Source organism: Solanum verrucosum, unplaced genomic scaffold (assembly GCF_900185275.1).
Source record: "Solanum verrucosum unplaced genomic scaffold, falcon-dt-bn FXZP01000031.1, whole genome shotgun sequence".
In the NCBI taxonomy this organism is placed as follows: Eukaryota; Viridiplantae; Streptophyta; class Magnoliopsida; order Solanales; family Solanaceae; genus Solanum; species Solanum verrucosum.
In genome coordinates, this window is record NW_026020194.1 from 1,138,141 (window position 1) to 1,157,054 (window position 18,914).

At 32.6% G+C, this 18,914-nt stretch overlaps 2 protein-coding genes across 2 annotated transcripts in view; one reads left to right on the top strand and one right to left on the bottom strand.

The window, feature by feature from the left end:
• LOC125829479 (cytochrome P450 71AU50-like) overlaps positions 1 to 18,914 on the bottom strand; it is a 239,725-nt gene that overhangs the window by 211,952 nt on the left and 8,859 nt on the right. The gene's annotated exons all lie outside the window — the stretch shown is intronic.
• LOC125829503 (uncharacterized) lies at positions 1,317 to 11,703 on the top strand. The gene is made up of 7 exons (XM_049508724.1): positions 1,317 to 1,678; positions 3,740 to 3,825; positions 4,528 to 4,674; positions 4,782 to 4,890; positions 10,153 to 10,276; positions 10,812 to 11,085; positions 11,269 to 11,703. Exons 1-7 carry the CDS (start codon positions 1,549 to 1,551, stop codon positions 11,374 to 11,376), a joined length of 978 nt encoding a protein of 325 aa, XP_049364681.1. The 5' UTR covers positions 1,317 to 1,548; the 3' UTR covers positions 11,377 to 11,703.

Sequence of the window (18,914 nt, forward strand, 5' to 3'; positions counted from 1 at the left end):
AATATTTTTGCACTTTTATTAATTAAATATTTTAAATTTAAATTCAAAATATAGAAATTTTTTTTGAGAGCATCATATTTTCTAAAATTAAACCCTACAATATACAAAACTAAATTAATCGAGCGCTAACAAATATACCAAACACACCTTGTCAAAGTCCTAAAAGCCCTCATCTGAAAATCAGGCCCTAATCCAAAGCCTCTTGTTTCATTTTATTTTATTTTTATGCTAAAAAGATAATTTTTTACTTGTTCATTTTATTAAATCAAAAAAAAAAAAAATCCTTTCAAATTTTAGATTTTTAACAAATAATTCATAATGTTAATTTAATAAAATAAATTATTAATTAATATTTTCTAAAGAAGCGTGTCAAATCAACATAAGTTGTAATAATAGTGTGTTTGGCAAAAAACGTAAACAAATTATTCTTTTATGAATGACTAAGGGTCTGTTTGTTGGATATAACTTTTAAAATTATGATTTCAAATCAAGTTGATTTAAAACTAAAATTTTGTAATTTAAATTTTTTAAGTTGTGTTTTTTCTCTCTTTCATAAACATAGGAAATTCACAATTGGTGAGAACTGTCATAAATTTTTCATATCTTACCAAATGAACAAATCATAGTTCATAAACAGATCATAGTTCATAAACACAAATCAATTTCTTTCATAGATAAATATTTGTGATTTTATGTTATTACAAACTTTTAAATATACATAACTTTATATAAACCCACTAATCTAACATTTCATCAAATAGTAATAACTAACTATTTTTTAAATACAATCCTGTCATAACTCACATGGTATGAACAATATCTTTACATTGAATATATCTTTTTCACAAAATTTAAATGAAGAATCTTAATTTGTGAGTCTAGTTTTCATTTAAAAGAAATTGAAATTTTAGAATTTGTTTGAACATAGATATGGAATCATGATTCAAAATCACATTGATTGAAGTAGAAGGTTTGTAAATTTGGACCTACATTGTAAATTTTTCAAATTATATTTTTCTTATAAACTGGAAAACCTTTCAAACTATGAAAATAATTAAAATTTTCCAAATTCTTATACAATTTTGCCGAATAAATAAATCATAATCCATAAATAAAATATCAAAACATCTTTGACAAACCACTTTGATAAATCATATATACCATTTAAAAAAGACGTATAAAAAATAAATAATGAAAAATTTAATCAAACCAAAAATACTTCATAAGTTGGAAATTGGAATAACTACCTTATTGAGTAAAAATAATTAAATAAAAAGACAACTATTTATGAAAGGGTAATAATAATGATAGACCCCAACTATGACTTGTTGACATTTTCATTCTTCTTCTTCAGACAACACAACAGAAGAGAATAAAAAGCACCTCTTCTTCCCTAACACCAAGTTTCTTTGGGGGAAGAGAGACTCATATGTGTATCTATTTTTAATAAACAAGAAAAAGGGTATCCGGGTTTTTTATTTTCTTGATGAATTGAAACTTGATCATTCTACACTTGTTAATTTCTGGAGGAATTGGGGAAAAATTATAATGGAATTGGTTGATCAGTCTGAATCTTCTCCTTTGGTTCCTCCTTCTGTGATCACTGACACAAGTGAGATCGATCTTGAAGCTGGTTCTAGTGAACAGATTCAGTGTAGGATTTGTCTTGAGACTGATGGTCAGTTTTCTTTCTTTCTTCATTTCACCCATTTTTTGATTCTTTATTGTTTGAAATATTAGTTGGTTCAAGTGTATTAATTGGGATTTTTGTGGTGTTCCTAACTGTAAAGGTAGCTGCTTTAGGTGATTCTTGAGGACCCTTTTATGGAATGAAAGTATTTTGGTGAATTTGTCTTGAAAATATGATACCATAACCCCAAGTGTATTAATTGGGATTTTTGTGGCGTTTTAGGTGATTCTTGAGGACCTTTGGTGTAAATGAAAGTATTTTGGTGAATTTGTTTTGAAATTTGATACCATAACCCGAAATTATACTACTCAAGTAAGGCAGGATGAGTTTTGCATTTGGTTGAGAAATTGGAGCATGTGGTAGTATTAGTTTTGTCTGATTACAGTGGAAATGAAAATATCATGTGATACTGCATGTATTATATTTGAATTTGTTTCTTATCAACATTTATTTTCTATTTGGTTATTAAAGAAATGAAAGAAGTAAGAAGTTTTTAGTAAGAGGCGGTGTGAATTTTTATGCGCTTGGTGGATGCTTGTTTTTCTGGGTCGTTTGTTGTTTAGTTCGTTCTATAACATAATATCATTTGCCTCGGTGATGGATGTACTAATGAAACATATTCAAGGAGAGGTGGAGAGGTGCCATGGTGTATGTTCTTTGCAGATGACATAGTGTTGATTAACAAGACACTTGACGAAGTTAACGATAGGTTGGAGGTTTGGAGACAGACTCTAGAGTGTAAAGGGTTTTTAGGTTGAGTAGGATTAAGACTGAATACTTGGAGTGCAAGTTCAGTGAAGTAACTCATGTGACACATGTGGGAGTACAGATTGAAACACAAGTCATTCCCAAGAAAGGAAGTTTCAAGTATTTGGAGTTAATAATACGATGATGTTACACATCGTATTGGAGTAGGTGGACGATATGGAAGCTCGTATTGGAGTAGGTGGACGATATGGAAGCTCACATCCGGTGTCTTGTGTGATAAGAATGTGTCACCAAACATTAAGGGTAAGTTTTATGAAGTGGTGATCAAACTGGCTATGTTGTATGGGGCGGAGTGTTGGCCATTCAGAGCTTGCAACCTCACATGCCCAGAAGATGAGAGTAATGTAAATGAGGATGTTGAGATGAATGTGTCAACATACTAGGTGTGATAGTATTAGGAACAAAGCTATCCAGGACAAGGTGAGAGTGACCTCTGTGGTGGAAAAGATGAGGGAGGCGAAATTGAGATGGTTCGGGCATGTGAAGAGAAGAAACACATATGTCCTAGTGAGGAGGAGTGAGAGGTTAACTATAGTGGGTATAAGTAGAGGTAAATGTAGACCAAAGAAGTCTTGGGAGAGATGATTAGATAAGACATTCAATAACCGAGGACATGACCTTAGATAGGAAGATTTGGAGGTTGAGGATTAAGGTAGAAGATTAGTAGGTCGAGTGTTGTCTAGTTTCATTTTCAGTATTGTTCCTCCCAGTGAGGAGGAGTGAGAGGTTAACTATAGTGGGTATAAGTAGAGGTAAAGGTAGACCAAAGAAGTCTTGGGAGAGAAGATTAGATAAGGCATTCATTAACCGAGGACATGACCTTAGATAGGAAAATATGGAGGTCGAGGATTAAGGTAGAAGGTTAGTAGGTCGAGTGTTGTCTAGTTTCATTTTTAGTAGTGTTATTATTACTTCCCTACTATCTTATTTTTTAATTTTAGTATTACCTGATGTTTTTTCATTTGCTTTGGTTATCGTATTATTTTGTCGTTGCTGCCGTTCTCTTCTTTATTGTTTTCAGCATGACTTCTTCGCTATTGTATTTGCTTTATATTCTTGTTTTTATATGCTTACTTGAGCCGAGAGTCTACTGGAAATAGTCTCTCTACCTTCACAAGGTAGGAGTAAGGCTGCGTGCAGCCGTGCAACACCCTCCCCAGACCCCACGTGAGGAATTACACTGGGTATGTTGTAGCATAACATTATTGGGTTATATGTGCTGAACTTGTGCTGTTTCAGAACTAGGATGTGCTTATAAATGTTTTTGTTTTTTCTTTTCAGGTAGGGATTTTATTGCACCTTGCAAGTGTAAAGGTACATCAAAGTTTGTTCATCGGGAATGCCTGGATCATTGGCGTGCAGTGAAAGTATGTTTTTCATTTTTGGCTTTTGAATCTGTATTACTTGAGCAGTTTTAACCTTGTTATTGTAGAAGTTGCCTTGTTGCCTTGTTGCTTTTGTGTTAGAAAGGCACTCCATCAAGATTTTTGTCATTTCTTGTTCTTTTATAACCATGGTTTTCGAGCTAGCTTGCGTGTACCTCAACTAGTTCCATGGGGTACCTGTTACCTCCCATCAGTACTGGTATCAGGTAACTCTGCCCACCAAGGCTTGGACATGTCGACAAATGGGAAAAAATCACCTAGTGTTTTTGTCTCCGTTAGAATTAGAACATTAGATTTCATGACTCTCAAGTATCCACTCCATTGATTAGTAGGTCGCACCGTTAGGTGCTAGAATACTGTTATTCCTTACCTTACTTGGAATTAATTTGTTTTTGTATTGATGCATTAAAGCGTAGAATCAGGATTTGATTAGTGTCATTTGTACATATATTGAGCATGTATAGCTTTGGACTAGCCACTTTACTTGCAAGAGTCATTTTTTGTGTGTGCTTTTCATTTCAACACTAATTCAAATTATCAAGTAGTTGTTGAGGCTTTCCTTTCATAGAAGCAATGCTTGCATAAGAGTGCTGATAACTTCCAAGCAATTTACAAATTACAGTAAGCAATATTCACCAGAATTATATTTATTTTCGTTAGCTAAATAAAATTTGTATTTTACAGGAAGGATTTGCTTTTTCCCATTGCACAACTTGCAAAGCTCCCTATTACTTGAGAGTTCATGTTCCCACTGATAGAAAGTGGCGAACTTTGAAGTTCCGATTCTTTGTGACTAGAGACATTTTGTTCATCTTTCTCGCAGTTCAGCTTGTAGGTGGTTGGTCCTGTTTACAAATTTTGTTCTTTGATTTTCTGAGATATCCTTACCTTATTTATAGAGAACATATCCAACTGAGCTCTTACCCTTTTCATTGCAGGTTATAGCCTTACTGGGATATTTAGTTTACTTGATCGACACCCACCATAAATCTTGGTTGCGTTTTACTTGGGGGTTTGATAGCGAACTAAGCTTCTACTACCTATGCGGTAAACATCTTGAGCTTTCCACTAGTTATTATTTGTTAAGTCCTGATTTTTTTTTTGATTGGTTGTATGGGCTAAATCATGGTGTTGCCTATTGCAAAAGAAAGAGATCTGTTAAGTAATGATATTTCATGTTATCTTGTCCTATAAATTCTATTGTGCCAATCTCCTTTACTCTCCCTCTCTGGAACTTATATCCTTTTCTTCATTTGTTTGTTTCCTGGACAAAATGAAATTTGTGATGGTTGATATGGTGGTTTGAGGAATCTTGCTCCTCCTGAGATATTTTCTCAATGAATGGACATTATACCCTTCAAGAAGCTGCACCAAAGCCAAAATCTTCCCTAATAAGACTTTTATATGTTATATTGCCTCGAAGAATGATGTGATAGGAAGGGTTAGGGTCACTATGTTCATAGATGCTCTTATGTTTTTAAAATTTCTGTCCGAAGATGACACTGAGAGGATTCACATTAATGGCAGTTAGTGGTTTGTGGACGCCTTTTTTGTTGCTCGAAGGTGGTCCGTGGTCATTTAGGATAAAGTTGTTCATATTAGGAGAAGGAACAAAAGATTGTAGGTTTTCCATTATGGTATGACTGTCCCTGCACCTACAGTATATGGACCTCTTCATGCAAATTTGTGACAGTTCTGGAGGCTTTACTGGATCAGGATACTTGAAAAACTTCCAGAGAGGAAGTAGGATGTTTCTGGTGTAGTGCTTCTATAGGTTACTAAGAAGAGATGTCACAATGTTCTGCATCTATCAGTTTGACTTCCCAAAGCTTAGATAAAGCTATGTATTTTCAGCTGGTTGGCAACAAGGAGGGCATAGCTGAAATTTGAGAGGATAAAATAAAGTAGTTGTCATGTGCAAAGTTTAGGAGAAAATGTGAATCGCCTACTATTGCATTGTCTGGTGGCAAGGCAATTGCCTATTTGCCATAAGAAGTGAGCATTTTCTTAAGCATTGATCCATAGGGCATTATGACCGGGTCAGTGTAATGTCCCTGATGGAGGGCGAGACAGGGAAAAGGTTCAACGGGCTTCAAGGCTGGGAAGTTTTTGAAGAAGGGTGCATATAACGCCTTAGGAAAATCCCACATTGTAAAGGGAGAGAAAAGTAGCATGCCTTAACATAACAACGATTTAAATGGTATGTACGCTTTTTAGCTTCGGGGTGGCCCAGTGGTTTGGGCTTGGGACTTCCATGTTGGAGGTCTCAAGTTCGAAACCCATTGTCAGCGAAAGCAAGGGGTTTGCCTTCTAGGTTGAGCTCGTCGCACCGGGCTTGCCTAGTGTGGGTTACCTCTCCTATGTGGTTTGCGAGCTATTGCATAGGAGCGGGGGTTTTACCTTGTGCGCACCCAAAGGGTAGCGGCTGCGGGTTTCCCTTGTCATAAAAAATAATCCCTGTATAACTTGCTCACGGAACAAACGATCCTAAAGGGATCCTTGGTGGCTTGTTAGTATTCGAGGGGTTTATAAATTACGGGACTCATATGTTTTCTTTTTAATTTCTACTTCTGCTAGTAGTTTATGATTTTTATTTGAGATATGCTTAGTTAGTACCTTTTTCTCTGCAAGAATATTTTAAATGAACTAAGTGGACCATTGATCTTTTGTCCCCAAGTTCATCTCCATCCATCATTTGGAGGTTCTCTCAGAAGTAACAAAATATAGTCCAAACATAGAGGGGAACTGAGAAATGCTGGATAAAAAGATAAAGGCACATCCGGACTCCGGTAGCATTTTCTCCAAAAATTTTAGTCCAACAAAACTATAGAAGATGCAAAAAAGGGATAGAAATAATTAATTCCATGGGGTGATTATATGGTGAATCAAACCTAAGCATCTGTATTGTCCCTATTATGTGGGAGAGTTAGAAAAAAGGAAGGTGGGTATCATTGGTGTGGGGGTGGGAGGGGGGTGGGGGTAGGGTAGGGGATTAGATATCACATATACTTCTTCATATACACGGCACAGGATGAATGTCGCAGAAGATTTTAAGATAGATGTGCAGTCATACAAGATATGATAAGATTAGAGATAGTCAATTTTGATAATGGGTGCAAGTAGATCACATAAATAAAACAACAGAGTTGTTTAGATGGTGTATGATCGTGTCCGATGTAGGCCTCCAGATGAAGCAATGATGATTTGATTTGATGATGCAAAGTGTTAGAGTGGACGAGGTAAGTCTAAAGTCACATATAGAGAAGCCACAAAGCACGTAATCTCTTGGAAGTTTTACGACACAATAGAAGTGAGGGATCTATATAGGCGATCCCAATGTATTATGCTTAAGGTTTAGTTGTTATATTTCTAACTTGCATAAGGTTTAGTTGTTAGGTGTAGATTTAGAGAATTTCTTGTTTTAAAGAACTTCTAATTTTGCTTACAACGAACTTCTTGTAGTGGAGTGAAATAGACTTGATTAGAGAGGACTGGATGGTGTTGTGAAATCTGAATCAGACTGGATGAGTTGGTGGGACCCTAGGGTGCAGGGTGGAGGTTTTAACCTTATCTAATCAGTATGCAAGGTGTGGAAAAAATCAGTATGGAAAGGGCCAAACATGTCATTAGGCAAGTTATTCCCAACAGATGCATGTCAAACCACAATATAGGTATGCCAATATAGATTGTTCGGAGGATAGCTCATATGGTGCGAGGCTGTGAGCCCCGCGGTGAAGAATCGATTCCCACTTATGTAATATCTTCCTCTAATTGTAATAAATTTTAAAAAGAACATAAGTTTGATGTCGGTTTGTAGTGTATCAGCAAATACAAAAGACCAGCTGACGTGCATTCTCATTAACAAAGCTGTTATGGTAGAAACCCATGCCGCGACCCATACAAAAGTTGTGCTAATTGCTTTGGGAGGGAACTATCTCCTCCGTTTTGCGGAATCCCATGTAAATGTCTTCACAAAAAAATATCTTCTTAGGTTGCCCTTTGTTGTGATGTAAAATCCCACTTAATAACTAGCAAAGATTTAATAAAACACATGCATGAATAGCTTCCATTATATAATTGTCACAAGTAGTTGCATAATTACCTGCTGAAGCACCTGCTCTGCTGCAGCACTGGAAGTTGCATAATCTTGTCATCATTTAATCCCTGTATTATATTTCCCACATTATAATCCCTGTATAACTTGCTCACGGGCCAAACGATCCTAAAGGTATCCTTGGTGGCTTGTTAGTATTCGAGGGGTTTAGAAATTACGGGACTCATATGTTTTCCTTTTAATTTCTACTTCTGCTAGTAGTTTATGATTTTTATTTGAGATATGCTTAGTTAGTACCTTTTTCTCTGCAAGAATATTTTAAATGAACTAAGTGGACCATTGATCTTTTGTCCCCAAGTTCATCTCCATCCATCATTTGGAGGTTCTCTCAGAAGTAACAAAATATAGTCCAAACATAGAGGGGAACTGAGAAATGCTGGATAAAAAGATAAAGGCACATCCGGTAGGATTTTCTCCAAAAATTTTAGTCTGACAAAACTATAGAAAATGTAAAAAAGGGATAGAAATAATTAATTCCATGGTGAATCAAACCTAAGCATCTGTATTGTCCCTATTATGTGGGAGAGTTAGAAAAAAGGAAGGTGGGTATCATTGGTGTGGGGGTAGGGTAGGGGATTAGATATCACATATACTTTTTCATATACATGGCACAGGATAAATGTCGCAGAAGTATAGATTTTAAGATAGATGTGCAGTCATACAAGATATGATAAGATTAGAGATGGTCACTTTTGATAATGGGTGCAAGTAGATCACATAAATAAAACAACAGAGTTGTTTAGATGGCGTATGATTGTGTCCGATGTAGGCCTCCAGATGAAGCACTGATGATTTGATTTGATGATGGAAAGTGTTAGAGTCACATATAGAGAAGCCACAAAGCACGTAATCTCTTGGAAGTTTTAAGACACAATAGAAGTGAGGGATCTATATAGGCGATACCAATGTATTATGCTTAAGGTTTAGTTGTTATATTTCTAACTTGCATAAAGTTTAGTTGTTAGGTGTAGATTTAGAGAACTTCTTGTTTTAAAGAACTTCTAATTTTGCTTACAACGAACTTCTTGTAGTGGAGTGAAATAGACTTGATTAGAGAGGACTGGATGGTGTTGTGAAATCTGAATCAGGCTGGATGAGTTGGTGGGACCCTAGGGTGCAGGGTGGAGGTTTTAACCTTATCTAATCAGTATGCAAGGTGTGGAAAAAATCAGTATGGAAAGGGCCAAACATGTCATTAGGCAAGTTATTCCCAACAGATGCATGTCAAACCACAATATATATGTTACCAATTTCAAAAAATGCATGTCAAACCACAATATAGGTACACCAATATAGATTGTTTGGAGGATAGCTCATATGGTGCGAGGCTGTGAGCCCCGCATCCTTCACCATGTGGTGAAGAATCAATTCCCACTTATGTAATATCTTCCTCTAATTGTAATATATTTTAAAAAGAGATTCTACAAAACAAAACCAGACTGTGGATGAGTTTTTACACTCCGGTCGGGTATTGGTGTATCAAAAGGGCCCTTAAACTGTTTGTTCCGGTCGGGTATTGGTGTATCAAAAGGGCCCTTAAACTGTTTGTTTGTTTTTGATTTTGAGTTGGTATTAGTAGATGAAAATGTCTCGATAATATGATCCAGTTGAGGTGTGGAAGATATTTATAGTGCAAAATATTTGCATGTCTATCCCAAAGTATTTAGTTTTAGGAGTCCGAACCTTCAGGTGCTTGGACAGCTTAGAATAAGCATTGCTGGGGTTTTCACCTTTGCATTCCTTGTGATGAAGGCATGAAGCAATGCAACAGCTTCCCCAACAAGAGAATACGGGAGCCACCTCAAAATTACAGGAGAAAAAGAGAAACAAAAGGAGCAAGAGACATAGAAAAAGGGGATTAAGTATCACAGCATCATTGGTCTGTTTCTTGTTAATCTGGGTGCAGTAGCATTAGTCTATTTCTGTATATCTTGGCAAGAGACGCCCGATTCCTTTATGTCCATCACGGCACTCAAGGACCAAAGATGGTGCATAATTTTTCTAAGGCACCCAAGGATCAAAGATAGTGCATAATATTTCAAAATAATTGATAGTTATTGCAGTGGGAATTGTGTTTGTTATTTTTCGTGATCAATATATGCTTACCATTTGATGATATTCAACTTTAGTATTCACATCCTCTAAAAAAAAGAAAAAAGAAACTAACTTTGAGGTATTGATTTGACAATGTACAGGGGCACTTTTATTTTTCGCTCTGCTAGGCCTATCTGGTTGCTTCATCACCTGTTATGATCGAAGAGTGCGCAATGATTTGGCTCAACCCTGCCGCGAACTATGCATTTGCTGTTGTCATCCTGGGTAAAGAATCTTGACTCTTCGTTAGTAATAAGCTTAATATTGCACTCTTCTTCCTTGTTGCTCTCATCATCAATCCAAGGAACAAGTAAATGAAGGTTAACCAATGCAAGAACATTTTTTCCGTTACATCACTTTTTCACTCTTGATAGACTGCAACATAGCAATTAAGAATTGTCAATGAAGCTGTGTTTGTTTAGTTTTCTGGATAATTATTATTATGTCTTAGTCTCTCCTCCGTCCTCTTTAGGACAAAATATTTGCGTCGTCATTCTGAAAATCTGCTGCTTTGTTTGGATGTGTCCATCATCTATTGTTATACATGCTAAAGCTGTTTTTGATGGATTGCCTGTTCTCATTTATTAATTTTATATTAATATTTTATCCGGTATCTACTGCTTTAGCATCTTGTACAACAAAAGTGCGAGAAATGGTGCTCTCTGATCTCTTTCTTGTGAAGCTATTTCTTGAGGAAAGATTTATTTTTTTCTTTTTCCATTGGCTGCTGCATCATCGTCATCTAATGATGCCCTTGCAGAATGTGTGCAGACTGTCATTTGCCTGGTACACTTTGTATGTGGACTGATTGCACAACATGCTTTGAAAGTTGTGCTGGTGCGGCCAGTGAATGTGGAGGTTGCTTAGGAGGTGCTGGTGAAGCTGGGTTGCCACTAGTACTTATAATTGCTTTAATTGTGCTAGGACTATTTACTGTCATCGGCATATTTTATAGTGTTTTGGTTGCTACAATGGTTGGGCAGAGAATATGGCAGAGGCATTACCATATACTTGCAAAAAGAATGCTGACAAAGGTGCGCTTAACCCTATTCCATGTTTTGTGCTTTCTTGCCATTCCTTCCCAATCATTGTCTTGAACCCTTTCTCGGTTCATTAAAATGTTATATACAATAAATCCTGGAGTACGCGATACCACTCATAATTTGAGGCATGATCACTGCTACAATTCTTAAGATATGTTTGTTATTCTTTTGAAGGAATATGTTGTAGAGGATGCCGATGGTGAGGTCAACGGAAATGATTGGTCTCCACCAGCTCTGCCACCAGAGCATGTTCAGCAGCTGAAATCACTTGGACTTATGTAAAAAATTGAGGATTTTGACATAAATGAAACTCCATACTACTGGGGCTCTCATCATGAGATTTAGTAGTATAAGCAGTTAGACCTGCAAGGCATAGTAAGGTCTGTGTACATCATACCCTCTCCAGGTGGGATTACATAGGGTATGCTGTTGTTGTAGTTAAACTTGCAAGAGAGAAAATCCCTTTCAACCCAATATTGTTCATATTTTGAGAATGATCACACATGTAATTGTTAACAAAATAGACCCTTAACAATCCAAATGAATTAACAGTTGCAATCTGGTTTAGCCCCTTCTAGTTCTAGTAGTTCTCTATTGTTATATTTGTTTGCTGTTTCCAAGTATATTGGCTAATTGACTTGTTTATCACATCTTCAACTTTGTGAAGGAGAACATGTGGAATTGTTTTCCTTTGCTTTTTAAGAAGAAAAATTGAATATTTGCTTGTCAACAAGAAGCTAAAATTGTAGTTTTGGGGGTATTATAATGAATTATATGGTCGACTCTGTTGTTAGCTCTGCATCAATCTCAATAGAAGTGGGGGTATCTACAATAGACACGTGTGTACGTGGCACAATACGCTACATATAGGATGTGAATTATCACATATATAGAACGTCACATAGGATGCATGTGTCTACTTGTTCAACTTTATACAACTTTATACTTGTCAAGACTCACGTTACACTGGTTGAAACGTTTGTTTGGTTGCATCACGTGGTCGGTGAGGGTGATGCGTGATCCTTTATCTCACATACACTTTAACAAATTCTATTCTCTACATTCTAAACTAATTGAAATTCAATGTTTCATAATTCATACTATAAATAAATATTTTCTCGATCTTTAATTACTTGTCAAATTTTCCTTTTTTACTTGTTACTTGAAGGAGTACTTGCATCAACTTCTAATTTACTACTCTCTTATCAAAGAAAAGGCAACGTGGTACTCATCTTCCTTTGCTTTTTCTCTATACATAACGTCCAATACATGTGTTACTAATATATATTTAATTCCAACTAATAATCGAACGAGTTATTCACTAATTAAATCATGCATCCTTTCTCTTTGTTTGTGTATATTCACAAATTTATCATAACTATTACCGTTTCATTTATTAAATTTGCATTTTTATTTTTTTTATATTAGATGATATAGGTTTGCTTTATAAATAATTAAATATATGCTAATATATTTATTTCTATAATGAAGGGACCAAAAGTCTTTCTAATTGTCGGTAGCTTCTAGAATGCTCTTTGAGTCTTCTTAGTCATGCACCAAAACCTCTTGAATCAAATCTAATTTGAATCTCCATAATGTTAATAAGTACTTTTTTATATTTTTAATCATAAACTTTAATCACAAATTTTGAATTCGAGGCTTTTACAATGACAATATACTTTTTTTTCTTCTCTGATAAGCAAAAATCACTTTGATTATTAATCACGATGTTTTCAAAGTTACTTTCTAGATTACTCTTCTCTACATATTTTTAATTTCTCTGCCATCTTATTCTTTTCATAATTAGACAAGACATAAAGTATTTCCCATTTAATTTTAGTTTTAAAATTTTTTTTTTCTGAAAATTCATTTTTGTTTTTGGTCAACACTATGATAATTAAATTGTGGCATTAAAATGCTAAGTACTATTTACTTTTGACATATGATCAAATGGAAAAAAATGTTGTTCATGATGAAAAAACTGTAATTTTTTTCTTTATTTAAAACTTCACCTAACACATTTTTTTTTATTTTTTTACTAGAAACTATATGAACGTCACTTTTTTTAAAGTCTATATGGTTCATAAATTATAGCAAACATTGCATAATGAGTGGCATTTGTCAAAAAATGTCAAAACCTAATTATTAAGAAAAAGTCTTCACGCTTACTTTTAAAGAAGAATAGGTAATGGTGTTTTGACTTTTCTTTCCCTTTTTTAAATCTTTAAATAAATATAGGTCTTCTCATTGATTTAAATTATTTTCTAAAGGGAAAATGAAGAAATATAGAATAAGACTAAAATTATTTCTCTGAGTTTGACATCTAGAATTTGGTGAAACGTCAAGAAAATACCTTATGAATTCGAAGGTCTTTATCCAAATTATAAGTTTTGAAAATAAATATTTCTTAAGATTAATTATAAACTCCTTTAAAGTGATCCACACACTAATTTTATACACTTTAGAGCTTACACATCCCTTCTAAGAAATTTTTAAATTTTAAAATCGCCCATCACAATAATAATATACATTTTAAATATAATTGGTTAACCAATATAATTTTTTTTTGATTGATTAGTTAAATATGTAGTTTCCTCAACTAAACCAAAGAAAATATCATTAGATGCTCTTATCTAATTAAATTTCAAGTTCTCAAAGATCCTCTTTTGTTGTTTCGGATCTCACCAAGTACTCAACTATTTGATTAAACTTTGATTAAATATAAATTTATATCAAAAAAAGACTCACCTAACAAAACAATTTCATACTTCAAAAAACTTCAATCCAAAACTTTTAAGTTAAAAATGAATAAATATTTACGACTCCAGATCTTTCTTAAAGATAAGTAAACTTCCTTGAACTCCACAAAAGCATTACTTTAAAAAAAATCCTTGTACTATCCCAAAACCTTTGGGCTCAAGCAAGAATAAAAAAATAAACAATGGGAATAACTTAAAAAAATAATTTTAAAAAAGTGACAAAAAAGTCCATTGGAATATATGAAAACCAAACCCAAGGTTTTGTCATTAAAATAATACCACGTTACAGATTGTATTCATGTGGCAACCTTATCCATTTCCCACTGTTTTAGTCTTCCCCAATCTACTATATATAAATCCAACAATTTATTTCATTACACATCAAATTAAAAGATCTCCAAATCAAATTTTACAATTTAGTAGTATGGCTGATATTGCTATGTTGGTTGCAGAAGAGTATGAAAGGAGAGTGAAGAATTCAAGAAAATTTGGATCTGAAGAAGAGATTCAATTATTCTCTTATTTCTCTGAAATTTTAGCTCAAAAATTTGATGGGTATTCTTCAAAAATCAACATGACTTTTGGAGAAACCAAAATTATTGAGCCTAAAAGTGAAGTGGGTCTTGCAGCCATTAATGGAGTCTTTTCTGCTTGAACAAAGGAGAATAAATGGCAGCTAATTTACCTTCTTTTTTTTTTTCTGATTTTGCATAATTATGAAGAGGGAAAAAAAGTAGTTGTAAATGTCAGTTTAAGTTTTTTTTTGTTTTTTTTGGGGTCTATAGAATGGTAACTATTTCAGCTGTTAATTCTGTTGCTTGTTCTTCATGTAATTATGCAATTCACAATCTTGAAAAAATGTTTCTGTTTCTTAGTTTATAACTTCATTTTCATTTTATGTGACATTTTTTGATTGATACGGTATTTAAGCATATACATATTTTTTAATTTTTGATTTGAAGTAATTCTTAGATAAATTTATAGATATTTTAGTGGTTGTAAATTATTTAGTTAAAAATAAGAGAAATTTAAAGTTATTAAATTATTTTTAATTACAAGGTAATTTGATTTTGAAATGTTCATATGACTTATGAGCTGTAGCAAATTAATTAAAACTGTTCGATAATGACAATTGTTGTCGAGCACTTTTTCTCCGACGCAGAATTGGAATCTTTACAAATGGAAGTGACTACAATTTTAACTACATACGCAGATGTTACGAGTAGATAGTTACTCAATTAATAATTATTTTTAAAAATATTATAATAAGATAAATATATTCATGAACCTTAAAAATAAAAAAAAATAAAAATTCTATCAGTTACATCTTCAGGTTTGCCATAAGATGTAGTCTAATTGTATGTCTTCAAGCCAAGTTTATTTATTTAAGTGTTCAAAACTTTAATTTTCTACTTTAACAACGTACCATAGTCTAACAAGTGAATCTAAGTACAAAATAGATCCAAATTGAGGCCCAGGGGCCTAATCCAACAGTTAGTAAATATATATATATATTCTCCCTTTTATTCTTTTCGATACACATTCTCGTACCTGATACAAATGAATTGTCTTTTTCTTCTTCTTTTTTTCCTCTGAAAAATACTAAAGGACAACTTTGAGGAAATACATATATGTATCTATGTATTGCTGTATTTTTATAGTATAAGAGTGATAGATTTGAGGAGATACATATGTGTATTTATGTATTTGAATATCTATAACATGCGAGGATAGCTATGAGGAGATATATATGTGTATTTATGTATATGTGTATTCAATGGCGGAGTTAGGATTTTCAATAAAGAGGTTCAAAATCTGAAGAACTAAAAACACCAACTAACCGAAGGGTGTTCAACATCTACTATATATACATAAAAAATAATTTTAACCATGTATAAATAGTAATCAAAAGGTTGGATCCACCCCTGTGTGTATCTATAACTTATTAGTGGACAACTGACATTTTTAAGGAATATGTCTTTTGATTTCGCCTCAACTGACAGCTATATTCTCTAACTTTGGATGTGTACAAGTAGACATTTTTGTCTTACACGACAATTTAATATCCTACATGGTGTCCTACGTCTACTTGTTCAATTTTATACAAGTTTAAGTATCTGTTTCTGCATATCCAAAGTTAGAGAGGATATATGTCAGCTGAAGCCAAATTTAAGGACATATTTATGTATTATGCCTATGCTTATTAATGTATCTAGCATGTATAGGATGAGTGGACAATTTTTAAAACAAGTGATACAAGAGCATATGTATACAAGTGATATAAGTGCTTCAAATACAAGTGATACACGAGCGAAAAAATATAAGTGATACAAGAGTGAATATTATAAGTGATACAAGAGCTTTAAAAATATAAATGATGCAAAAGTGAATGAATACAAGTGATATAAAAGCGAATGAATACAAATGATACAAGAATGAATGAATATAGTGATACAAAAAGAGCGAGGGGTGTGGAAATACAAAGTACAACCTAAATCATATGAATATAACAAATAGAATCGCTCGATAGCTCAAAAAAATATAATAGTTTATAATGTAAGATATAAGAAAAAATGGCAAAAATGATCCTTCATATTTGAAGGTAGGTTTAAAATTGATAAATAGATATTAGTTTTGAAAGCACAAAATTGTAGTTGAAGAACATATAAAAATAAAAATATTTATTTTTCAGTAGAAATCAAGATTAGTGTATTCTATCTAGATGATAAATTTTCGTAATTTTGTGTTTCGAGGCATTATTTTTCAAACATTTTGAAGTCCGTTGATTTCTCCTCGATTTTGCCCTATAACCGATAGATTTTCGTTGATTTTGTCCCTCAATTTTTTAAAGCAGTATATACTTTTAAATATATTCTCACTAATTTTTTTAAAGAAAATTTAATAGATAGAGTTCAATAAATATTTTTTACCGAAAACTAAAAGTATTAAGTTTTGACAGATTTAAATTCTCAAAACTGTTAAGTGCATAACTAAGAGATCAATTTTATAAACTTATGACTAACTATATGTATATGTATGTTAAGAGAACAATTTTAAACCTACCCTCAAACTCAAACATTAAGAGTCATTTTTCTCATTTTCTCTATAGATACACACCAAATGAGTGATAATCACTTATACACTTAAATATTTCACAACCGTTTGACATGTGTAATTTTAAATTAAGGAATTACAATTTATAATAAATTATATACTAAGTAAGATATAGGTGTTTCCAGGACACATTTAAAAATAATACAAGTGTTCAAATTGTTATTTATTTAAATTTAAGTGTTTAACCTAGTAGCTCTGTCAAATTTGAGAGATTAATTTAGATATTTAGCCAAATTTTATGAAAGAGAAGTTGTACAACGTGATTATTATTTTAAGAGAGAAATATTAGAATTAGTTCTAAACTCGGCGTAAATTATTAGTTTCATTTTTAAATTATTGATAGCCTTAAAAACATTTATTTTCTTGATTAATCGAACTTAAGTACACCCCTGATATTACAACATGAATGAAATATACTATTAAATTCTTGCTAAGTTTACAGATGTTTTCAACACTTTTCTCTATTTTTTATCGAAGGTGTATTAAGATTGTATCTAAGTTTATTTAATTAAATATATATGTTTTTAATACTGTGAATAATTCAAATACGAAATTAATAAAATTTGGAGTACTTTTCTCTCATTTTAAAGGTTTGCCAGCTGTTTGTCATAAGTAGTAGATGAACACGTCACTAAATATGTTTTTTTCTAGTAGAAGTTTTTGTCTATGGAATTTTCAAATAATTAAAGTGCTAAATTATATGGCTTGATGTGATGATGTCTTTTTATGTTACTTGATGTTCTTGATATCCTGGCCAATAATTTAAATTTGTTGGAACAATTAAGGCATTATCAATTATATTTCATATTCTTTTAAAAGTGATTTTTATATAATTTTTTTAATAAAAGTCTGAATAAGTATATTTTACATGGATGATGGATTCTCTTGATTTTTTTTTGTTCGAGGCACTCTTTTCCGATTTTTTGAAGTCCGTCTGTTTTTTCATATAAAACCAATAAATTTTTGTTGATTTATTTCTGAGTATTTGACCTTTTTTAGTAGTATGTACCTTTAAATTTAAGTTCTCGCGATTTTTTCCCCCATGATTTCCAAAAAATATAACCAATAGAATTTGATAAATATTTTTGATGAAAATAAAATAAAATTAAATTGTAACAAATTTAAAAGATTAGAACTGTTAAATACATAAAACATTATTTTTATTAGGGGTGTTCACGGTTTGTTTGGGTCGGTTATTGGTCAAAATCAAAACCAAACCAACTTAATCAGTTTTAAAATTATCAAAACCAAACCAAACCAAATATAATATACATTTATCGGTTTGGTTGTTTTCGGTTTTGGTTTGGTTTGGTTTGGTTATTCGGTTATTAACCATACATAAAAATAAAATAAATAATTCATTCAAAACGTGAAAAAAGTGACAACAATCCATTCAAACAAAAAAATAGTTAGAATGACTGGCATTACAGAACTTTCGATCATTGAATTTACTGAATAAAACTTCAAAATTCACTATTTTGGCATAGAAGGAAGAGACAATGACATTTTTAGTCCCACAAAGAATTTTCATAGACACTCATATACATGAAACCAATAAGAAAAATGTTCTCACCTTGGACATTTTTTCTTTCATAAGTAAATTATAAAAATAAAATTTTGATGAAACATATATAAAATCTTTAAAATTGTTTATGAATATAATATATTATGTATGTATAATAATAAAATTTATGTATATAACTTGTTGGTTCGGTTCGATTATTTCTTCGATTTTTTTCGAACAAAACCATAACCATAACCAAACAAAATATTATCGGTTCTTAACAATCTAAAACCAAATCAAACCAAAACCCAGATTAAATCGGTTCATTTAATCGATTTGGTTTGGTTTTTCGGTTTGGATCGGTTTTTATCAAAACCATGAACACCCCTAATTTTTATAAACTTATGACCAGCTCAAAGAACTAAACCAATTAGGTATAGTTT